General features: G+C 41.0%; 1 protein-coding gene across 35 annotated transcripts in view; it reads left to right on the forward strand.

Moving 5' to 3' along the window:
• MADD (MAP kinase activating death domain) overlaps window positions 1-24,371 on the forward strand; it is an 89,289-nt gene that overhangs the window by 55,461 nt on the left and 9,457 nt on the right. For 12 of the 35 annotated variants that reach the window (XM_077322399.1, XM_077322406.1, XM_077322427.1 and 9 more), the window contains 12 exons: window positions 157-240; window positions 2,058-2,216; window positions 2,618-2,726; window positions 4,041-4,103; window positions 4,514-4,634; window positions 6,206-6,311; window positions 7,435-7,545; window positions 10,120-10,227; window positions 10,316-10,480; window positions 12,935-13,007; window positions 15,759-15,865; window positions 22,821-22,890. In XM_077322399.1, coding sequence (XP_077178514.1) covers window positions 157-240; window positions 2,058-2,216; window positions 2,618-2,726; window positions 4,041-4,103; window positions 4,514-4,634; window positions 6,206-6,311; window positions 7,435-7,545; window positions 10,120-10,227; window positions 10,316-10,480; window positions 12,935-13,007; window positions 15,759-15,865; window positions 22,821-22,890 — 1,276 coding nt within the window. The remainder of the gene's footprint in view (window positions 1-156; window positions 241-2,057; window positions 2,217-2,617; window positions 2,727-4,040; window positions 4,104-4,513; window positions 4,635-6,205; window positions 6,312-7,434; window positions 7,546-10,119; window positions 10,228-10,315; window positions 10,481-12,934; window positions 13,008-15,758; window positions 15,866-22,820; window positions 22,891-24,371) is intronic. The other 23 variants (XM_077322402.1, XM_077322409.1, XM_077322405.1 and 20 more) reach the window with 5 other exon arrangements.

Here is a 24,371-nt window from a genome sequence, read left to right on the forward strand (position 1 = left end):
ATTCAAATCTATGAATTTCTTGTTGCTGACTCAGGACAGTTAGAAATCATTTCTTAGTAGACTAGCTCCAAATGAATTGTCTTGACGGTGTGTCCAAACTGAAATGGGGAATACCTAATGTGAATTATATTTCTTCCCATCTATTTGTGGCTTCAGAAGAGTGATGTGGACTCTGTGGCCAGCGTGGGACCTGCTGTTATGATCCGAAGCACCAGCCAAGATTCTGAAGTTAGCACAGTGGTAGGGCATGGCCAGAGTGCAATGCTGGGGCTTGATCTGAGCAACTCTTTTCAAGCCTGTTTGTGTGCATGCACTGTCCTCTAGTTGTGTATGCTCATGTTGCTCAGTGTGTGTTTGGCATATGCTGTCCCCCCACCCCCAGTTTAAAGTGTGTCCTTGAGCTGTACATGGTCTTGTCCAGCATACCATGTCTCTACAGTTTCCCAGTGTGTGCTTATCTATATCCTTTGTGTTTCTGTTGTGCCACTGTTGCCATTTAGACTAGGGAGTAAGCTTCAAATTGTTGATTTGTTCAAGGACTTTTAATTTATATGTAAGAACCCTGACTTCCTTCGTGTTGTGTGTTTGTTTTTAAACATTCATATCTTAGTGCAATTCAAATGGAAATACTATAGGTGGTTTACTTGCTCTTCATTTTGACCCATAAAACATAATTTCTGCATACAGAATATTAAAGGGTGATGGCTGGAGAGATCCTCTTTTTAAATTTTTAAGAGGCTGGATTTATATGTTTGGCAGCTCTTACACAATAATCTATTGGAGCATCTATAGTAGGTTAGCATGCTCATGACTCACATGGAATTGTGCAGAATTAGTAAATGATAGATCATGTGTTCTATGACATGCTGTGTTCAGAGAGCCCCTGCCGTTATCTTTTCCTCAACAGTTGAAAGTGCTCAAATGGTGTAACTGCTCAAAAGCTTTTAGTACAGCCCATGTGGAGGGCTGCTTCATAAAACTTCTCTCAGTTGGAAAAATTACAAGCAGCTCTGCTAGCTCTTGCAGGTGAAATCCCCTCCCTCTTTTCTATGGATTTTGGAGGTTTGGATTACTGGAAGTGTTTACTGATTATCATTGATAACTTTAGAATTCACAGTTCTTCTGGATTAATGCTGAAAAGTCAATCAAAAGAAGTAAATCATTCAATTAAACTTGGTCCTAGGATCAAGTGGAAAGAGTAAATATGTAAATGCATTCAAGGAAGAATGGGGTTTAATTATTTTAAAACAATATTATTACTATTCAGTGGTGCAGAAAGAAAATAAATAGAAATCTCATTTCTTCTGTGGAAGTGATTTTTAAAAAAGAAAGTGAGTCTAATCTCTGCTAGGGTAATGGTGCAGAAAGGCACAAACATTCCTCATAGGATTTCCCCCTCCCTTTGTGCAGGAGGAGCATTAGAATTCTGGTACTAGAAAAAATAACCCCTATTATCTCCCTAAATATTTTTTCTCCTCTGGGCCAACACTTCAGTGCAAAGTAAATAATTTAAAAAATAAATTTGATTCCCCCCCTCAAGCAGTTTCTATGTATGTATCTTTTCACTTTAGGGAAAATGAGAGGGGTGCTGCACGATGTGTAAGGCCTAAGAAAGAGCAGAATACCAGATAAGAAAGCATTGAATGCAGTTGTGATACCTGGTTTCTTAAATTGTCCTGCTGGACCTTCTTTTTTTCGCAGTGTAATTTCCTGAAATATTAACGTTCTGTGAGTCAAAGTTCTTCCTAACATATACACAAGAGGCAAGGTACAGCACTTCATTTTTAATTATTGCCACTTCTGATAATGTAGTGTTGTGGCCATTAAACAAAAATCTAACACTTACCCTTCAAATGGAGTGCTCACATTCTAGGATTCAGTAGGCTCCGTTCTTTTTGTACCAAGGCTCAGGACAGATATCTATTAAATTCTGGGTTATAATGATAGAATGTTTGAGAGCTAGTCAAGTACATAGATGTTAGGCTTCATAGTATTGTGATTAGTATCTCTTAGAAAATGGCCAGACAGCATAAACTGTTCATATTTTTTCTCTTTAGGTGAGCAACAGCTCTGGAGAGACACTAGGAGCAGACAGCGATTTAAGCAGCAATGCTGGTGATGGCCTTGGTGGAGAGAGTGGAGGGAATCTGGCAGGATCACGAGGCACTGTATCGGACAGTGAAATTGAGACAAACTCCGCTACTAGCTCTATCTTTGTAAGAACTTGCTTGGTTTTGCTTGACAGTTGTGCAACTGAATGGGCTATGTAATCAATCCATCGTCATGCTGAAGTGGGAAAGGGCTGCATTCTGGGTGAATGGGCTAATTGTAGCTACTTGGCATTTGACCCCGTGTGTATGTTGATGTACTTCCCTTCTGTGCTTTTTATGGTGCTTAGCACTATGGTGTTTTCTACAATGTTTGAATTGGTCCTGAGTGATAAAAAGATTTCTTCTAGAGTTTGTCAGGGCAATGAAGTTTCCTTGAACATTTTTTTTTTTAATTGAGAAGTGGTTGCACCTACTGACTGGCATCTGTCTTCCAAAACAGTATTACAGTTTTGTTTGCAGAATAACATTAAACTGACTTTTCTAAAATGATTCTTTTTATTCTTAAGGGTAAATCTCATAGTTCGAAGCAAACAATAAAAGATAATAAATGCAGTAGTCCTGGGAGAGCGCCAGAGGATTCAAGCCAACGAGTTTATCTCTATGAAGGCCTTCTAGGTGAGAACTTCTTAGAAGTTTTGAGCTTATCTGAAAGTTATTTATTAGATGTTGTGCCTTATAATAGGCTATTCAAAGCTTAAACAGACTTGCAAAAACACTTGTATTCAATTCTTGGCTAATAAAAGGGTGAATTAAAACAATCGTATGACATGTATGCATGTGTGAGGACCATTCATTTGAATGTTATGTCACATAACAAAAACAGTTCTGTTTTTTTTGAGATGCTTTGTTAATTCACTTGACTACAACTTATCAACATATCAGAAATCTTCACATTTTAATGTTCAGTCCAGGTAAAATCAAAGAAGTTGTAAATTATTATAATTTTTTATTGCTTAGCTTTCCTCTAATCTATTTGGGATAGAGAGAAAAACTCGTGGGATAGTGATTAAGGGACTGAAGTCTTCATAATGTAATCTCTGAGATACACATGATGCCATCGGTAATAAATAAAGCCGGACTTAGGTGGTAGGAGGAGTTGGGACTCATTGCCTACCTGATTAGCTGTCTGTCCACCGAATGGTCCATCAAGCAGGCTATCCTGCCCCTGGCTGCATCCCCCTCCAACTTCTTTCATGTGGAAGAAGTGCCAGCCCATGGTAAGCCAGGCAGCGAGTGGGGGCTGAGAGGGAGGAGGGAGGGCTTGGGGCTGGGGCTGGAGGTCCAGGTGGTGGGGAGGAGGGAGGCAGCCCCTGCCAGCACTCCCCCCCCCACCCTAAGCAGCCCTGGCCTTGCTAGGCCTCAGCAGGGCTACTCAGGTCATTGAGGGGAGAGAGGGAGTCTGCCCTGCCAGTGCTTCCTCCACCCCGAGCAACCCAAGCCATAGCCTTGCCAGGCCTTGGCAGGGCTGCCTGGGTCAGGGGAGAGAGGGAGCCCACATCTGCCAGTTCTCCCCCCACCTCAAGCAGCCCTGGCCTCACCAGGTTTTGCCTGCCCGGGTGGGAGAGGAAGACTAGTGCCCATTGTATTTTTCATACAATACGTTTTTCTTCTAGTTTTATATAAGTACTGTGTAGTGTTTAAGATGTGAGAATATTTTTTACAAAATACTATAAGTGTATTCATCATACTCAAATATCATAATGTCGTATTTTTATGTGTATAAATGGAATCTTGGGATGTACTAGATCAGAATATGTTTAGAGAATTGCAGACACTATTTTGATCAGATTTTGGAATAAATGACATCTTCCCTGCAGTTCATTTCACCTGAGTATCACATGTTTAGAGAAATGGCTCAGTCGTTTTTTCTTCTTGTATTTTTTGTTTTCCTCTTTGCTGCCATGTCGCTGCTTGCTTGGAACTGTAAAGGGAGGGATAAAGGATCTGTCTGGGACCAGTTAGAGGATGCTGCCATGGAAACCTTCTCTCTGAGTAATAATTTCTTCTCTCTGCTTCTCCGTGTGTTTATAAAAAATATCTGCACCTTCTTGCATGTGTTTCGGTTCATAACAGCCTCTTCTATTCTTGTTCCTGTGTTATCACTACATTTGTTTAGAGAATATTATCAGAGTTTACAAAATGAAAGGAAGTTGATGTTCAGCTTTAGCAGAGCTAGCTGTGACTTGTGCGATGCAATTAGAAGTGCTCTCAGTTTGGTGTAGGATAAGAAAATATTAGTTTTGCTGGTACTTGTATTTTATCAGAACTGTGGTTTTGCTGGGGGTTTATTTCCATGACATTTCTTGGGGCATCCGCATAGATTAAGTGTGTGTGTGTGTGTGTAGTCAGTTCTGTGTCACTGAAGTATGGGACCGCTAGATTAATTACTCAATACTATCTAGGTAAAGAACGCTCAACTCTCTGGGACCAGATGCAGTTTTGGGAAGATGCTTTTTTGGATGCTGTGATGTTAGAGAGAGAAGGAATGGGAATGGACCAGGGGCCTCAAGAAATGATTGATAGGTAAATTGAATTAATTCTTTCACACTTAACCCTTTTTGCACTATTTCATCTTTGGCTAAACTAGTTTTTGGAGATCCAAGGTATGGTTTTCTGTTCAGCAACATGCTTCTAGTTGCAGTTCTCTTTATTCATTCTTGAGTTGCAGAGACTTCCTCTAGTCTAGTGATATGATCTGCTGGGCCTTTGCTTGACTGAATTTTAATGCAGGGCTTAGGAAACTTAATAGTCTTAGCTTTGCACAAGCAAGATCTGATAAGGTTGGTGTAGCTTGGGATAGCCAGGACAGTGTTCGGTAATCAGGTTGAAAGAAAAAGATGGTAGTATCAGCAAGAAGAAAAGCAGTACATTAGATTAGAAAAATGAGTGTGGCCCTAATAGGGCCAAAGTGGGGAGATCCTGGAAACCACTTTGTCCTTAGACTCCATGTGTACTACCTGAGACTCTCACATTTGCAGGGAGAAGGGAAGAGAAGGAATTAGATACTGATATGCAAGTTGGCCTTGGTCTAGTTTATCCAGTTCCTGGATATATTTTCAGGCTTAAATAACATGACTGACAGTTTAGTAGATCTCCAGTAAATGTAAAATCCAATCTAAGTAAGATATTTCCTGGTATGAAAAAGGTTAAAGGCAGGAGGTAAGTTTTTCTTTTTCTCTGTTAGGAGTTGAACCCACACAGCTGTGTGTAAGATCAATAAAATACCTGCTTCAATGTTTCAAATTCTGGTTTCTGGACTTCCTGTAATTTTTGCTGTGCTGGGTAATAGAAGAGGTTTTCAGCTATTATATGAGGCAAAACAGCTATTCCATATGTTTCGTATTCTCATTGGTCAATATTTGACATCCCCTTCCATATTGCCTTATTTAATTGTGCACTATTATCCTTTTTATATTGAACTTTCTCAGAAGATAGTTTTGATCATTCCACTCAGTATTTTGTCCTAGCCATAGCTACTCATAGTGTCTCCCAGTTAGAAGGCAAAAGGGGAGTCTGGTGTAGAATGAAAGAAAGAACACAAAGATCATCAGTCAATAATTGCTAAGAGGACAGAAAAAATGTGAATTTAAGAGCATCATATGAAGTCCGAGTTACTGAGGAGGTTCTCATCATTGCATTACCTGATACCTGACAGCATTCAGATAAATGTGGTTATCTGTTTATAATTGTAATCAAAGAGGGTGAAAAAATCTCTTTAAGAAATCTTCCCACCAAGGACAGTTGCAAAAATGAATGGTCACCCTTGTATCTGCTGCCTGGAAAAATTTGATTGAAATTATTCCTTTAGTTATTTACTTCATTTATATCCGGTTTTCTTCTCATTTTGCTTTCCTCCATTTTATCCTCCCTTGTGAAGTAGGTTAGACTGAGAGTGGGTGAGTAGTCAAAGGTAACCTAGTAAGCTGCTATGGCAGAGTGGGGATTTATTTCTTTACATTTGGAATTATTAGTTTACATTTGGAATTATTAGTTTACTTCATCTCCCTTCTGGAAGCATTTTTGTTCCCTTTCTTTGCAGTGAGTTGGATAATGGCTCACCTTTAGTGGCACTTCAAGCCTGTTTCTTCCCGTAGGTATCTTTCTCTCGGGGAACATGATCGCAAACGTTTAGAAGATGATGAAGATCGCTTATTGGCTACACTGTTACACAATATGATAATCTACATGCTTATGATAAAGGTGCTACTTTTTCTTGGTTTGGATTTATTTCAGATTTTGTGTGTGTGGCTCTTGACAGTTGTTGCCATAAGGAGCCTTTGTATATGTTCATGAGGATTTTCCCCCCAAAGTACTGTTCATGATGTACAACAGTTGGTTAAAACAGTGAGCCTCATGAAGTAATGTATGAACGGCAAAATGTTTCCTCTTCAAATGATTTACCAGAATATCCATGTGCCTGTTCTCTTCCTGCTGCTTGGAATTGGAGTGGCCACCTCTGGTGGCAGAAAATGCAGTGAATGAGCCAGGGAAGGGATCTTTTTCTAGTTCATAAGCTTTAGCCTTTCCCTTTGCTGTGAAGGAACTGAGACAGTATCCCATCACGAAAAACAGGAACCCTTCACTTGGACAAGCATAGGTGCCATCCCTTCCCCATTTCTTCTTAGGATAGGCACACTGAAGTGGAAGGAGCTCACCGACGAGTAGGCTCCTTCTCTGGTCACTCCTGCTGCCACCTCTGACTCTCTTTAAACTACTTCATCTTATGTTTAGGAGAGGAAGGATCTCGGGCTAATAGTTATCAATCCTACAGCTACTGATAGTCAAGCAAAGAAATGTAATTAATATATCTATTTTTTTAGTTGCGTATTTTAACTCCTCACAATTACTTGATGTATGTAACAGCTAGAACACAATTTCTTATTGGTCTCTTTCTATAGGATTTCTGCTACTTGTATAAATTACTTTCAATGTCAGTGATATCTGCTTTGGAAACATTGTGTTGTCTAAGAAGAAAAAGATCCATGTGTTTTTTTCATTGCTTTGGTTTCCAACTGGCTTATTTGACACAGTTTACTAATTTAACATAATTGATTTTTGCTTTATATTCCCATTGTCACGATGGAAGTTCATAGTCTGAGGAAGAGTCCTTGCACTCGAAAGCTCATGCCTTGTTGGTCTTAAAGGTGCTACTGGACTTTGATTTTATTGACCAGAAACTTTTTACCTAGTAGCTAACATTCTCTGGCATGCAGTTAATGGCTGATATCAGTTCCTCTTTTCAGATAGAGATCATTATGTGCAAAGGTTAGGTCTATAACTAAAGAGGGGGGGTCAGTAACAAAATATCTTTTTTGCTGTTTAGGTGAACAAAAATGATATTAGGAAGAAGGTACGCCGTTTGATGGGGAAATCTCATATTGGGCTCGTGCATAGTCAGCAAATAAATGAAATTCTTGACAAACTTCCCAATATAGTAAGTTGAAAAATCTTATGTATGTTTTTGCTCCCTGGGAGTTGATTAGTACTCTGCTACAATGGCACTATATGAGCCTCTTGTGGAGCAGAGTGGTAAGGCAGCCGTCTGAAAGCTTTGCCCATGAGGCTGGGAGTTCAATCCCAGCAGCCAGCTCAAGGTTGACTCAGCCTTCCATCCTTCCGAGGTCGGTAAAATGAGGAACAGCATGAGCCTCTTGTGGCACAGAGTGGTAAGGCAGCAGACCTGCAGTCTGAAGCTCTGCCCATGAGGCTGGGAGTTCAATCGCAACAGCCGGCTCAGGGTTGACTCAGCCTTCCATCCTTCCGAGGTCGGTAAAATGAGTACCTAGCTTACTGGGGGGTAAACGGTAATGACTGGGGAAGGCACTGGCAAACCACCCTGTTTTGAGTCTGCCATGAAAACGCTAGAGGGCGTCACCCCAAGGGTCAGACATGACCCGGTGCTTGCACAGGCGATACCATTACCTTTACCTTTACAATGGCACTGGTCATTGCCAGCAAAATTGAAAGTGCTAGTTTATGATGTATTTATCATAAAGGTAAAGGTATCCCCGGTGCAAGCACCGGGTCATGTCTGACCCTTGAGATGACGGCCATACAAGCAGACATGGCCACACTGCAAGCGGGTAATGGTGGGGAGAACAGTGGAGCTAAAACTGCTCCCCACCACTTCTCCACTGCATGAACCAGGCAGCTGATGGTGGAGGCTTTGCAGATCAGTGGCCCAGCAAGACTGTATGGGGAGGAACAATGGATTCCTAACCCTGCAAGTCTTGTGAGTTTGCCAATTGTATAAGCATGGTGTTTTAATACATATAAGTTAAGAAAAAAAATTGCACAGTCAACAACTATAGGTTTTTTGATCATGCACATAATTAGAAATATTTCCCAACTTCAAAGATGACAAACAACACCATTTTGGACTTTAAAGTTGCAGAATTCAAGAATGTCAGACTGCTAAAGAAAAGCATAGTTTGCCTGCATCAAAGAATAAATTAACCTTCTGTGCTACAATTCTATCCAATAATACGCTCTCACAGTGAACCTTTTTTATGTAGTATGTATTGCTGAACCTTTCAAAATGTAAATGAGATTGTAGTACTTGTTTACAAAACAAAATACTATAGGGAACCACATGTCTGAGATTACACTAACTTCCAGAGACGTTTGGGGTGGAATGGCGGCAGCTAAAATAACCAATTATGCACGCTGCAGGCGGCAACTGGGCGCAGAGTCAACGTATGCTGCCGAAAAAGCTGCTTTAGCGAGATGCGGAAGAAAGGGGAGCTTCCCTGGACCAGGGTGCAACCAGAAGCAGCTCCAGAGTAGTTGTGTGCATAATCGGATACTCTGGGTTTTGCCGCCGTTGTGTTCCGTCCCATGCGTAAGCGGTTTGCTTCGCTTCTTCTTCCTCCGCATTCTCCATGCTGCCGTTTCAGCAGCCGTGCATAATAGGCCTTTGGCATGAAATTTGGGGGATTTCTCAGGTCTGCAAAAGCATATCCCCTATCAGAACTTGGACCCATTCTCTGGCTTGTTCTGTTTACATGGTAATGGTAACTAGGTTCAAAATTAGATATGAAACCTTGAAAGCATGGATAGAATCTATTCAAGTTTAAGTGTCATGAACCCCGATTCATGACTTTTTCATTTCACGGGCCCTGGCAAGCCCAGCTGTCATAACTCTATAAATCTGCTCTCTGGCTCCAAGACTCCCCCTGCATTCCCAGTGCCCCCCCCTTTGCATTTTGTTTCTCGCAAGCCTCTTTGCTTCTCACCAGCCTGGTAAAGCCAAGGCCATAAACCCATAAATCTGTCCTCTAGCTTCTAGCCTCCCTTCCATTTCCCAGCGGGAGTCTTCCGTTGCTGATGCATCCATCTCCCTAAAAGATGTGTCCTTGCGGAGACAACCCAAGTCTCAACAACTTAGATAAGATTCCGGGCCATCGCTTGGAAATCAGCTCACCTTTGCTGGCCTTTCGTTCTCCCGCCAAAATGCCTATGTACCCCCTCCCTTATGTGATGGGCTCTATATCTGGGTTTCCTATTGTTCTTTGTTATTATCAAGATCTTTGCTTAGGAAGATCTTGGTTTGCTTTAGCGTTCTGTGGACTCTGTTTAATAAAGCTCTCTTTGGATTTACAACTGCCTGTTGGATCTTGGATGTGTCTTTATCACGGACTCTGCAGGCTAGGCTCAGTCTGGTTCCGGACAGTTTAAGCATGTTTTAGTCCCATAGATTTTAATCGGAGGTAGTTAAGCATTAGTAGCATTATGTATATTAGGCTTATATATATATAAATGTTTATGGTTTTTCTGTTTAGGAGGAATAAGGAATAAAAATAATTCTCCTCTGACTCTTAAGACTTTAGGTATGGAGAGTTTTGTTACTTAAAATTATTCCTTTGTTCTGGCAAAAGTTAATTGACTAAAACACTGAAAACTATTGAAGGGAATGCTGTCTGTACTGAATGTAGATGAGAATTAAGTTGCTGTAGTACTACAGTAAACCTTACAGATTTATAACTGTGATTCTCTACTTCCTATATAGGTTGGCAGGGAACTCCCAATTCGACCCAGTGGCAGCAGACATATCAAGAAGCAAACATTTGTTGTACATGCTGGGACAGATACAACAGGAGACATTTTTTTCATGGAGGTAGATGACACCTTAAAAGTTCATAAACTCTGTAACATAAACTGGGTTTTGCTTGATGATTCCCATCTAAGACTCTTTGTGCCTTTAGGTATGTGATGATTGCATTGTGTTGAGGAGCAACATTGGCACCGTGTATGAACGTTGGTGGTATGAAAAACTCATCAATATGACGTACTGTCCCAAAACTAAAGTGCTGTGTCTTTGGAGGAGAAATGGACAGGAGACCCAGTTGAATAAGTTCTACACCAAAAAGGTACATTTTCCTTTCTACTTGTGTCACAGCAAGAATGCAAATAAAAGTGCATTTGACTGACAGCTTCAGTCTTTTCTGTTTTTGTGTCTTCCCTGTGTTATTAGCATTGAGTAAAATTAAGTACCTAAAGGTTAAGAAAACATAAACATATGGGCCAAATAATACTGTTGGTCAATTAAAAATGAGCAGATATTAACAAACATACAAAAATACATGTATTTATTTCTCAATAGATTAAAAACATAGCCTGAATTATCATTGAAAAGATTATAAAACAATAATCAAAGGTTAAGGACCAATATCTTTTATTAATCTGTTGTGAAATAAATACATACACCTTTGTATATTTCTTAATATCCATTCATTTTTAAATTGACCAACAGTGTTATATGGCCTGTTTACTTATATTTTCTTTCTTTCTTTCAGCTTTTTAATTTGTTTGTATAATATATCATCTATCCCAGCGTTTTTAAACATAGTTTTAAAAGGTGAGCTATGGGTACCATGTTTCTGTTTAACTTCTAGTATCCTTATCTTGGGTTTAAAGTGTGATTGATGCAGTTGTAATCTGGGTACCTAGGAAGAGCCCTGTTGGATCTGACCACTGTTCTATCTAGTCCAGCATCCTGTTTCACAGAATGGCCAACCAGTTGCCCTGTAGAGTAAACAAACAAAGCTTATCATTCAAGGCTTTCCCCTAATGCTGCTTTCTAGCTTTGGAATTCAGAAGTTTGCTGTCCCTTCCCTTTAGCCACCATGGCTAATAGCCATTGATGGACCTCTTCTCCATGGAACTCCATCCTCTTCAGCCTTTCTTTATAGAAAAGGTGCTGCAACCCCTTAATCATCTTACTTGCCCTCTTTTGTCCTCTTTCTAGCTCTACAATATTATTTGAGGTATTTATTTATTTATTAAATGTATGTCCTGCCACCCACAGCAAGCCGTCTTGTGGCGGGTCACAACGTTAAAACCCACATAAAACATAAAAAAACAGTATCTCATTAAAATCCCCTAACTATTTATTTAGAGGATCAGAATCCTGTTTTACAGAGTGCCCAACCAGTTCCATATGCCCATGCACCATAGCTTTATCCAATAGCATTACTGTATTCGCCATTTTCTTTTCAGGCCCTTTCCTAATAATCGCCATCTTGGCCTTTGTCTTTTTTACTACTGCTGCACACTGAGTCCATATTTTCATCGAACAATCCACTATGACCCTGTAGATCTCTTTCAGTTTCCTATGGTTCAGACTCTGGCAGCATATATTTAAAGTTAGATTTTTTTTTTGTTCCAGTGGGCATCCCTTTACACACCTACCATAGAACACTGAACTTCATTTTCTACTCATCAATTTATAAAGCTGACAGAAGGAAAGTTGATGCATTTGAAATGTGTTGGGGGAGAGTTCAATGGGTACCACAGTCCACTGAAAAGACAAATTAGTTGGTCCTGGATCAAATCAAGCCTGACATCTCCCTTGAAGCTAAAATTACTAAACTGAGGGTATTATACTTTATTCACATTATGAGAAGACTGGAAAAATTGAAGGCAGCAGGAAAAGATGGATTGATGGCTGATTCTATCAAGAAAGCCATGGCCCTTGCAAAACATCCTTTCATTAATTCATAGGGGTATTATATGTCATCAGGTCTTTTTTGTGGGGGAGGAGGTTGGTTTTAATATTTTAAAAATGTGATTTTAATAAGTGTATTTTAATTTTTTACCTCCCTTGGTGGCCCTTCTGAGGGCGGGAAGTTAGGGCAGAAGCTTTGTAAAGTTTTACAAAGACATTGTGTGTTATTTCATTTTATCCTCCCAGTAATCCTGGACATTCTGCTGCCATTACCCCTGTACAGAATCTGAGAACTTGAACAGCTTTCTGTCCTATTCTCCTCCTTTTTTTCTTCCTTTGAAAAATTCATGATTCCTTCTGGTAGTTTTTGCATGTCCATTTGGAGAAGGATCTCTAGAAAATGCTAAGACACATCTGCTTGGACAAGGAATCTACTCAATCTGATGTAAGCCACCCCATAGTTTCCCATCTTCTTGTCCTGGTATATTTCAGGTATTCAGGTATTAAGCATCATCATCATTTTTATAGCCTTCCCAATTGGCTCAGGGTAGGTCAATCCAATCCAAAATAGTTCATCAATACTATCCAAGTGAAAAGCCAAAGTGAAAAAGCCAAAGACAGAAGGCAGGGGCAAAGGGCATTAACTCTCCCTCCAGTCACCAAGCAGCTTTGAAATGGTTGCAATAAAATTCGAGTTATCACTTGATGATCTTCCTCAGCCACAAGCAGCTGTTTTCTCTGTTCTCACAGGGCAGCAGGACATTGAGATCTAGTGTGATATAATGGATAGTGTTGAATTTGAACTGCAGGGGCCTGGTTAATAAGTGTTTGCTTGGAGAGTTTGCCTTTATATGCCTTATTTTTACTTTACCTTTAGTGCCGGGAACTGTACTATTGTGTAAAAGATAGCATGGAGCGAGCAGCAGCAAGACAGCAAAGCATAAAACCAGGTAAGAGAAGGTATGAATGTGATTTGGCGGGTACACAGTAAATCTTTTATAATATTTTTGAGGTGTATGTAGTGCTTATTATTTAAAGAGTTTGGAAAGATTTCTGTTTACTACTGCCAGTGTTGATGACAAAAAAATCTTTATGTTCTAAGAGTGTGCAAGAACAGGAGGTGGGGAGAAAAAACACTGTACATGGAAATCTTGGATGAAATAGAAGTTGAATAACAAGAGTGAGAAATTCTTTCTAAAGGGCAGTATGTGTACTCCCTCAGTATGTGCTAATGTTCCTTGTGTGAAACGTACAGTAATGAGTGACATCCAAAATACAGACTTTTTGCTTATGATCATGTTATTATAACTTCAATGGCTATAATATGAAAAGGGAAATTTAGCTGTTTTATTATATTTGTATTGCAAAACTCACACAAATACATACAGAGTGAGTGACCCATAAGAAATTTGTGGAAAAAGGAAATCCTACCCTTTACACATGCACATGCACACGAAGTGGTTCCAGTTTTATCTCCTCTTGCCTAATGCTCTTGAGTGTGCCTTGCTGAAAGAATTGCCTTGGAACATGACATCACCCCCCTTCCTTCCCTCATCAGTGCCATCACCTCCTGCTGCTCTTCTTCTCCCCTCCTTTTTCTGCCCCTCTTCTCAGCCACTCTTTTATTTTAAAAAACACCTATTTGTATAGGATTATTTGGGGATTTCCGCACCCTTCAAATGCTTATCTTTCATTGTCATTATATTCTTTCCCTCCATATGAAGTTGCCAACATGTAGCATCTGGGCAATAAATGGCCAGCTACATCCTCCATTTTAAAGCACTAGTTGGTGAATCCCAAAAAGTGGATTCACCAACCTATGTAGTGCTACCTAATTGAGAGCAACCAGTAGGCAACCTACAGAGGGAAGTTATGGAGGCTAAAATGTGCCTTGTCCTATCCTTGCTCCTGCCCCCCTCTCCTGGGGATGGGAACATCTGTTTAAAAATATCTGAAATCCTGGAGCAATGAACAGGTGGACAAGCATGCAGGCAATTCCAGAAAGAATTTTTCCCAAACGTCGTAGCACAAAGCATGCCTCTCTAAAGCTCCCCCCCCCTGTAAATCGGGAATGAGATTGATTTTTAAAATTAACAATATTCATGATTCAAGAAAGGGTAGCTTTCAGAAAGTGCTATGCATCTATGATTAGATACATAGGCATAGCAACAGAGAATTAGATACATAGGCATAGCAACAGAGAAGTATGCATTTAAAAAATTAGCAGGCATTGCGGGACCATTAAAGGTTGAAGAAAGGAGATTGGCTGCCTGGCTTGATTGGAAGGCGGAAGTGAGTCGCATATAAACCGCATTGCTCTCTTCCTCCATTTCAAGGAGGTGATGTGGACGGTGAGAAGTGCGAAAAGGTGGCAGAGAAAAATGAGACAGGAAAAAAATGAGGAGGGGCCAGGAGGCACGATTATATTTAGTGTTATGCCATTCAGCTGGCGTAACTCTATTTTTAGAGCCTCTTGTGGCGCAGAGTGGTAAGGCAGCCGTCTGAAAGCTTTGCCCATGAGGCTGGGAGTTCAATCCCAGCAGCCGGCTCAAGGTTGACTCAGCCTTCCATCCTTCCGAGGTCGGTAAAATGAGTACCCAGCTTGCTGGGGGGTAAACAGTCATGACTGGGGAAGGCACTGGCAAACCACCCCGTATTGAGTCTGCCATGAAAACGCTAGAGGGCGTCACCCCAAGGGTCAGACATGACTCGGTGCTTGCACAGGGGATACCTTTACCTTTACCTTTAACTCTATTTTTACAGATGTGTGGAAATGCCCTTAGACTGTCCTGAATGCCTGCTATGATCTTGCAAGATGTCAGCAGACAAATTTTTAAAAGTTGCAAGCTGTATGCAGGTTCACCGATAATTCTTTGTTTGGGGGTGGGCAGAGATTAAGTTCCATTGGAACATTTTTCTGCAAGCTTTGGTTTTTTTTCTGTACCTTGTTCCATTGTGCAGATTATAAAAAACCTGAATTTTAGTGCCAAGTTTAAAATTAGATACAGAATCAATTAGTAAATTGTTTTTATTTATAATTTAGATTTTTACCCTGCCCACCCCACCTAAAGCCAAGCTTTAGAGCAAGCTAGATTCTGGTAATATCTAAAACTATATTTCTTGGCTTAATACTTATATTTTGAAGCCTGAGAAAATAGTTTTACACCATTTTAAAATTTCTTAATTGGTTAGATACCTAATTTTTAGTTAGGATCCCAAGAACCGAGACAGACTTTTTCTGCTGTTCCTCATTAGTAAAAAGGTAAAGGTATCCCCTGTGCAAGCACCGGGTCATGTCTGACCCTTGGGGTGACGCCCTCTAGCATTTTCATGGCAGACTCAATACGGGGTGGTTTGCCAGTGCCTTCCCCAGTCATTACCGTTTACCCCCCAGCAAGCTGGGTACTCATTTTACCGACCTCGGAAGGATGGAAGGCTGAGTCAACCCTGAGCCGGCTGTTGCGATTGAACTCCCAGCCTCATGGGCAGAGCTTCAGACTGCAGGTCTGCTGCCCTACCACTCTGTGCCACAAGAGGCTCATGCTGTTCCTCATTATATATACACAATAGAAGCCATAAAAGAATTATGGCTCAGTTTTTGGAAGATAATTATTTTAACATGCTTTGCTTTTCATATAGACATTCAGATCATTTTGTGTTTTGGGGGGAAAAAAAGTCTTTTTGTTATTGTTCTGCTATAGGCCCTGAACTGGGTGGAGAATTCCCAGTGCAGGACATGAAGACTGGGGAAGGAGGACTACTGCAAGTCACCCTGGAAGGAATTAACCTGAAATTCATGCACAGTCAGGTAAGAAAGAACTCTTCAATGATGTGGATTTGAGCATGAAGCATTTTGAAGCGTTCCAATAAGAATGTGTTTCCTCTTCCCTGCATTTGCAAGGGGGAAGGAAAAGAGGTATAATTTCTCTAATTTTGCAGTTAGAGGATCTTAGTGTTAGGCAGTTACAACATACTGAAATGGTTTTGCCCAAGATAGTAACTCTAAGTACTACTGGGCAAAATTTATAAACTTCCTATCAGAGACCTGTGAAAATATGACCAAAAGGATTTTAATTTTTTTTGAGCAATCAGTATGCAGTGCGGTTTTTCATGAAGCTTTTCTCAGAATGCTATAGATGAAGAGTGTCTTTTTAAATTTAAAAAGTACAGTTAATATAGTATTATGGGGTTGGCTATGATAGATTTCTAGGATAATCTCCAGGAACATTAATAATTATTGAATGCTGCATCCACACGGGGGAGCATTTGGCCTGGTACACCTTATCTGCCCTCAATTTGTGCTCCTGCACGGGAGCTGGGCAGTGAAGTTCCCTGTGCATAAATGGTCTAATGGAGCAGTTCATGCTCTGTTTATCTGTAGTATACTCTTATCATACAAAACAGTGAAGTAAAATTGGCTTTTGAAAGCTATTTTAATAACTTTATATTGTATCATGTGTAGTTCTTTTGCTCTGAATAATGGAAAGACTGTTCAGTATATACAGACCTAAAGATAAACCATATTGTTTGTTCCTTTTGGGTGTAGAGGAAACACAAATGGAATTGTATTGTCACTTCTTGTCTTTTTATCTAGATGTGTTTTCTTTTTGCTTTTCTTGATCATTGTTTTTCTTTTGCTTTGTGTTCATGTTTGTGTTGCACATGCAGAGTCAGTTTCAGGACTGTGTGTATGTATATGATATTGAGAGAAGAACAGAGAATAAAATTTGTCAAGGCGGTCTCATGTGCAGTGCATTGTTTTCTTGTATGTTCAACCTTTCCACTACTGGTGCCCATAAGTGACATGGACTGAGCTTCAACAAAGCTTTATACATAAGCATAGAAAATGTAGTTGGAGGCTTTTTTGATATTTCCACTGCAACCTTTTGTGCTGCTAAAGAGGCAAGTCATATTTCAATTGAAATCATCATATAAAATAAATAGCTTTGTTGAATTGCAGCCAAGGTGTTTTACAACAACTTGCTTTCTTATCATTGAGCATTTGTTCCTTTCTACATGTAGAGGTATATATGTGACATGCAGAGGAGAAGCGATCATGTAAATCTGATTTCTTTCATTTCTGATCATTTAGGATAAACCTGCATTTTTATGTTAAGAAACTTGTGCTTTCAAACCTGTGTTGAATTAATATAGGTGTAAGGGATTGGGCTATGGGAGAGGAATGTGTAACTCTTCCCATGTCTGCTGGTTATCTCCTAAAAAAGCCTCTTCCTCTGGCCATTCCTTTCTCTTCTTTCTTATTCCTTACTTCAGAAGCCATCTGGAGGGGAAAAACATGTTAAAGATGACTGGGGGAGGGGCATTCTCCTGGTAGACAGGTTAAGCAAATCTCTCTCCCTTCCATATCCCCCACACATTAATATCAAGAGAACTACATGTAAGCTCCCAATATTTTATTGAGTCTCAGATAATGCATTCTACTTATATATATATATATCCATGGGGGAGGGAGTGTGTCAGTTGTATGGCTATTCAGAAGTACAGCAGAATATGCTATTTTTCAAGATCAAGAAAGATACTTAATCATCATTGTTCCTGATATTTTTGAACCTCTCTATAAATGTTCTTGTGTTGCATAGTCTAATTTTCAACAGTAAATATTGTTGCTGTCCACTGATATTACTTTACTATGAATGAAAGATAAACAAAATATTTAATTAAATTTCTGTTCTGCCCTTTCCCTTGGGCAGATGGCAAATCACAGCATTTCAGAAACAAAGATGAATGCAGTTCTAAAAAGATACAGTGTAGTAACTAAATTTAGCACCTAAGAATCTGATACCCTTTTCTTGCACATTCACACACCCTTGGACCAGCCAACCCTTAAACATTAAAGGCAGCCCAAACAATGAGTTCATAAAATGTTCAGGCTTGGATTTTGTTGATTTGGGGAGGGAAGTTGTTGTTGTTGTTATTGTTGTTATTATTATTATTAAAATTTATTTCCCGCCACTCCTGAGACTGGCTCATGGCGGATTACAATAATCCATGCTAAAAACCCCAATAAAATCCCATTAAAACAGTCCAAGGACAACAAAAAACATAAAACAAGAAAACCAAAAACATGCTGGCAGTCCTCAATCTCCCCCCCCCCCCCCAATAAAATATCCAATAAAGGGAGTGGGAAGTGTTAACAGATGGTCTTAACAGATGGTCTTTAACACTGCCTACCGCTGGAGGAGCCCCAATCAGAATTTCCTCGGCACCTTGGCCTCAACTATAAACCTGGTGGAACAGCTCTGTTTTACAGGCCCTGTGGAATGGCGATAGTTCCCTCAGGGCCCGCAACTCTACTAGGAGCTCATTTCACCAGGCAGGGGCCAGGACCAAAAAGGCCCTGGTCGAGACCAGGCACACCTCTGGGGCTTGGAACGACCAACAAGTTTGTGTCCGCAGAGTGTAAGGCTCTGCAGGGGACATAGGACAACAGGTGGTCCCACAGATATGTGGGCCTCAGATTGTGAAGGGCCTTAAAGGTCCAGACCAATACCTTGAACCGGATCCAGATGGCAACTGGCAACCAATGCAGCTGCCTCCGCACAGGCTGGAAATGGGCCCTCCAAGATGTTCCTGTGAGGATCCTTGCAGCCACATTTTGTACCAGCAGCAATTTCTGGATCAAGAACAAGGGCAGGCCTGTTTACAGCGAGTTACAGAAATGTATTCTGGAGATGACTGTTGCATGGATCACCGTGGCCAGGTGTTCAGGGGACAGGTAGGGCACTAGTAGCCTTGCCTGGCGAAGGTGGAAAAATGCCTGGCAAGCTACCCTCTTGACCTGTGCCTCCATGGTTAGTGAGGCATCAATGGTCACTCCCAAATTTCTGGCCTGGGGGCAGTTGTAAGTTGGGCTCCTGCCGGGGTGGGTAGACACATTTCCTGACCTTACTTCCCAACCACAGGAGGGGTTGAGTTAGGAGGGGATGACTTTCAGACAACTCTGCTCAAAAGAGCTCAAAAGAGCAGAGGGCAACCAGATACACACCTATGTGCGTGTGTGCATATGCTTGGGATATTAAGGAGAAGGTGGTCTCTGAATCCTTCATATCTTAACTATGTATTGGCATTTTTAGGGGAAGACCAAGAAGTTTAATTATGCCTAGAAACATGGATGTCTGAAGGCATATTGTCACCCTATGTACCTTTGTCCATCCAGTGCTTCTCCTGCCTGGTTCAAGGTATCTAGCCCATCTTGTACCTCGGCAGCTGTGGCACAAGTGCAGGGGGTGCATGCTTTTTTCTGTATCTCTTGAGCCAGGTTCAAAGAAGTGCTGTGGTACATATGCCCCCTCCTCTGCTTCTCCTGCCATGTCCATGCAGGCATGAGATGCACTGTTGTAAGGTTGCCAACCTCCAGGAGATCTCTTGGTATAGAGCTGATCTCCCATGGAAAAAAGGAATGCTTTGGAGGATGCACTCAATTGACATTATAACCTGTTGAGATTCTTCCCCTCCCTAAACTCTGCCTTGCTCAGACTACACCTATAAATTTCTAGGAATTTCCAGAGAAACTACATTGGTTACCTCTCTACTGCTGCCCTCTGTTAAATTTGCAGCCATTTGGGTGGCTGGGTGGGGGGAGAAGTGGGGAAACAAAGGAATAAAGTAACCATGTCTAGAAAGCTAGTAGGAAATGAATGTAGTTCCTAGAGCTCTGGCTGCAACATGCTATCTAATTAGCTTCTCCCGAGAGGTGAGCAACTGTGTTTTGTAGCAGTGTGTATTCACCTTCAGTAGCCTACTATGTGTGTTGCATAGTCACAAAAAGATAGTGTGCATAGATAGTGTGTTGCATAGTAATCACAAAAGATAGTGTGCATTCTATGTTTTTTCTAGAAAATTGGAGACTGTCCCAGGACTGATCTGGGTAGAAATTTTTCACCTGCTTTCTTGGCAATTGATTTGCAGGTCTTCCTTTGTTCTTATTAAATATTTTTAAATATTTTTAAATATTATTTTTTAAATATTCTGAGTTTAAAACACTGTGCTACTTTACAAAAAAACCCACAAATGTAGCTACTTCACTATTCTTTTGTAATACTTCTCTACTTTTTAGCACACTGCATGAAATTAATGTGGCATGCTTGGTTTGTAGGCTCACAGGTTCAGCAGTATTTTAGAGGGGAAAATATACCAAATCTGCAGTGTTTGGAGAAAGCAGCACAGAACAAAACTGAATTGTATTGAAGTACATTATTACAACAATTCCAACACAGAAGTACCCTAAAAAAGGATGAACATGAAAAATATTAGATCGGTTCAGTATCTTTACACTGCTCCGCAGTATAAATAAAAGGCTAAGGGGTGGGGGGGATGGGCTCAGTCCGGAATGGGGGAGCAATGATTGGCTCCTTGGCCTTGGACTGCCCACCCGGGAGCTGCGCAGCACCTCCCGCCCCCCCCCCCACTAAAAAATCCAGCCAGGCGGCAGGCTGCCCGCTGTGGCTGGGCTCCCTGCCTGCAGTCCACTCTGTTGCTGCCTCCAAACGTGGGGACCTTTGTCTTGTGGCTGTGGAGAACAGCCATCACGGCCGCCATGAGCCGCTCCCTCTGCCCGCTGCAAACGCCCCAGGAATGTGCCCAGCCAGTGGAGGGCTGCGCCGTCCACAGCGCCACAAGAATGCTGCTCTCCCCCGACCTGCTGCATGAAACCAGGAGCTGCTTCTCTGCGGAAGGAAGTGCCCGGGGGGCAGAGATGCGTGCTCTGCCCTCTGCGGCACAGGAAAGCTGCCGGCCACATGGCCGCTGCTGCCCCCGGCCTACCGTCGCTGGAGCCGATGCGTCCAACTTTGCTCCTCTCCCCGCTGACTGCACCGGAGTCCCTGCGATGCCCGGTAAGACTCTGTCATGTGGCCGGCCCAGGCGAGCGCCTATGCTCTTTGCCGCTGCAGCACCCACCGGCTCGCCAGGGAGGGGCGCGCTGGGAAATGCTTCCCGTGGCCGCCGCTGGGACACTGGGGAGGGGGCCAGCTGGAGACGCCTCCCCGTGTGCCTCGGAGCAGCCTCCGATGCGCACGGGGAGCACAGGAGTTGCCTGGGGAGGCGGCCCTTCAAAGCCCATCCGCCTAGTATCATAAAAAAAGAGTTTTGTCTGTTTTTCCAGAAGAAGGTTATGAATTGCATTCCTAGCCAGTGTTGCAATCTGCAGCAGTGGATACTAAAGGCACAGCAAGACAATAAACCCACAAGGGACTCCACAATAACTTATAGGGTTGTATTTTCCCTAAATCACAAGATTCTCTGATCATTATTGTGGTATTGTGTGGTTTTCGACCCTGATTGTAAGCACCCAGATCCCTTATTCTGTTTAAAACAGGAAGAGGACAAAGCTAGGTGAAATGGAAACATCCATCCTAAGCTTCTTAAATCTGCTCGGTCTTCCACTGCTGGAGTTAGTGTGATTTGAAAAGTATGTATTCAGAAATTCAAAACACCTACTGGTTAAGCTGATGCCACTTCAGGAAGCTGTTCGTTTAATTTAGATATTTATTTTGTCACTCTAATAGAGACTGGATGCTTATTTGTTACACATTCAAGCATGGGTGATGGGGGCCCTTACAAGAGCCTATAAAATTAAAAATATATATTTCAAGGTTAACTCCCCTGCCCACTGCTGGAATACACATCCCCTTCCAGGGTGTATATGTGTGTGGGAGGTTCTTGCAGATGAGAGTCAATCTTATATCAATGATGAGATCAGATGAGAGTCAATCTTATATATTATATATTATATCTTATATCAGTTCTCTTTGCTCCTTGCAGTTGCTGGCCCTCCAAGCACAAAGGCTGTCTTCAGCTTCCACTGTATATTACAGTGGAAGCTGTAATTCGGAATATTCGGAATTTATATTCACTATTAGAAATATAGTGTTTGAAAAAAAATCTGTACAGTTAGGTCACACCCACACACTAGAGCTGAAGTACTTGTATTCGGGTTTCCCTTGTGTTTTATTGCTACATATATTTCACGTTGTTCTTCATGTTGGAAGTGTTAACTGTGGGCCAATTTCTAGATGGGGATGGATGTGAAAAAAGGGGAATTGAGTAGGATCACTTGTTTGTTTCTACCCAGTTGCTTTCTAGCTAAGAGAGATAAAACAGTGCTGCTTCATCTTTCTGAGTCTCAGTCTTGCCCTTTCATGTCAGACTTCAGTCTTTAAATCTTACGAGGCAGTATGAGCAATGTCACTTGTGGAAATACAGTAAACTCCTGGATAGGGTGGGAAAGCAAGGCACCTCTTGCCTGCCATCTGTGCCGGAGGAGGATGCATGGAGAGGCAGGCAGTTAGTAGGCTGGGGCAAGACCAAAAATTGGAGGCCAAATTTGTGATCAGTTTGTGACTTCTTTTGTGTTGTATTTTAAGGTGTGTTGGTTTTTCTTTTTGCTGTAATGCAACTGAGTGCCTGAAGGGGGTAGTGATGTTGGATATGTCAGAGTTACTAACTCCTTCGTTTCTCTTCCATGCTTTCTCCTCCTGCAAGGAGCGGAAGGTACTCCATCTTCTGCTGTCTTCGCTTCTTAGCCTATTTAAGTTTTTTTTTGTTGATTTCTAGCATTGTGGCGATTTTTGGATTTTTAGTTTTTATTTCCCTTTCTTTTGAGTTAAATAGTAAATTATAGTTGAATTGGTAGTATGTGCTATGAAACTGCAATTTACAACTGCTGTGGTGTGCTTCTTTGTTTTGAAATAGTTTCCCAATTTCTACTAATCATAGTCTTTCTTCCTCCTGTTTTTTTGCAGGTTTTCATAGAGCTGAATCACATTAAAAAGTGCAATACAGTGCGAGGAGTCTTTGTCCTGGAAGAATTTGGTAATTACATTATTTTGATATTAGGTCTGTACTCACATGGCAGTAACTCAAATTTCTAGTCCTCTCAGTCAGGCAGAGCTGTGTCTTTCAGATAGTGGGTTTATTTTTAAGGTAGGGTGAGGAGGGTCAAAGAAGGTGATGTCAGTTAGAAGGGTTTTCTGAGAAACTGGAGAAGGTAAGTGGGTTTTGTGGCATTAGTTATACTTAGATGATAAGAAAGAACATAATCTCAGTGCAGAATATAGCATGGATCAAAGAAGTTCTATGGAAGCAAGAAAACTTCACTAGTGATTTTTCAGTCATGCTGTTCTTTCTGCTTCAAGCAACTGGATGTGATGTACAGCTAATCTGTTTTGATTATGGGCTTTAAACCATGAACATTCCTGCTATAATGCATTTGCTGGCTAGAGATATATATTTGCTGTATGGCAGCTGTTCTGGAATTAGTGTCTGATCTGAAAAGAATTGAAGCTAGCTATACAACTTGGTTATTGCTGCTTGATACACATAGGAGTTTTCATAGGAGTCAGTGTAATTTTTTTTGTGTTTGTTTTTATGGGAGACATATGTTCTGATGAAAACCAAGAAGAGATTTAAAAAGGGCTTTATGGGGAGGGGTGAAGAATTGTACCAATATGTGTGGAAGTTCACCTGAACTAGTTACAATTAAATATTAGCTTGAAATGAAATTCCTGGTATATCAGTTTTTCTTGTCATACGTTGTATATCCAAGAAATGTATCCATGTAATATAGAAAAAGGTTCTGGAATAGTACCTGCAGAAGATGGTTCTGCAAGATACATTTAGAGAGAGAATCCTCATAGGTACAAATTGTGAAGTTAGTAGTAGTATGGTGTTCCTGATGGCGTATAAACAATTTGAATATGATACTTCTATATAACATTGATCAGTGCACATGCACGATCGTATCTCATCCCATCCCTCCATGCCAATAATATTATGGGTCTTGTAAAGCAGCTTCTCATATTTAACATATCTCAAATGGACAATAAAATGACAACAGACTAGCAATTCTATCTGCCATCCTTGTGCCCCTCTTAAAGTATGCTCCCCATGTCTGTGCTTCTTGACCTCTCTTAAGAGTGGTTTTGGTACTAGGTCATCCTTTGTCAGGCTATTTTTTTTTACCAAGGTGCTTATACTTTTCCTGATACATGAACTGGACCTGATTTAATTTTGTATCAGTAGTTTCATGTTTTTCTACTATCTGGATTCTTTTTATAAAATGGTTTATAGAATTGTTTAATCTTTAGTTGATTTTCTATCCTTTACTGCCATTTGTCTCTGTACATTATTACCATTATTTATTATGCCCTCCCAATATGGCTCAGGGTGGTGTACAAAATGAGTTAAAATTAACAATGAATTAAAAACACAATGCATCAGTATTAAATAAGACAAAATAAAACATAACCGCCCTGTGCCTCAGAGGAGGGCAGTATATAAATAAATAAGTAACA

The sequence above is a fragment of the Paroedura picta genome, chromosome 2 (assembly GCF_049243985.1).
Source record: "Paroedura picta isolate Pp20150507F chromosome 2, Ppicta_v3.0, whole genome shotgun sequence".
In the NCBI taxonomy this organism is placed as follows: domain Eukaryota; kingdom Metazoa; phylum Chordata; class Lepidosauria; order Squamata; family Gekkonidae; genus Paroedura; species Paroedura picta.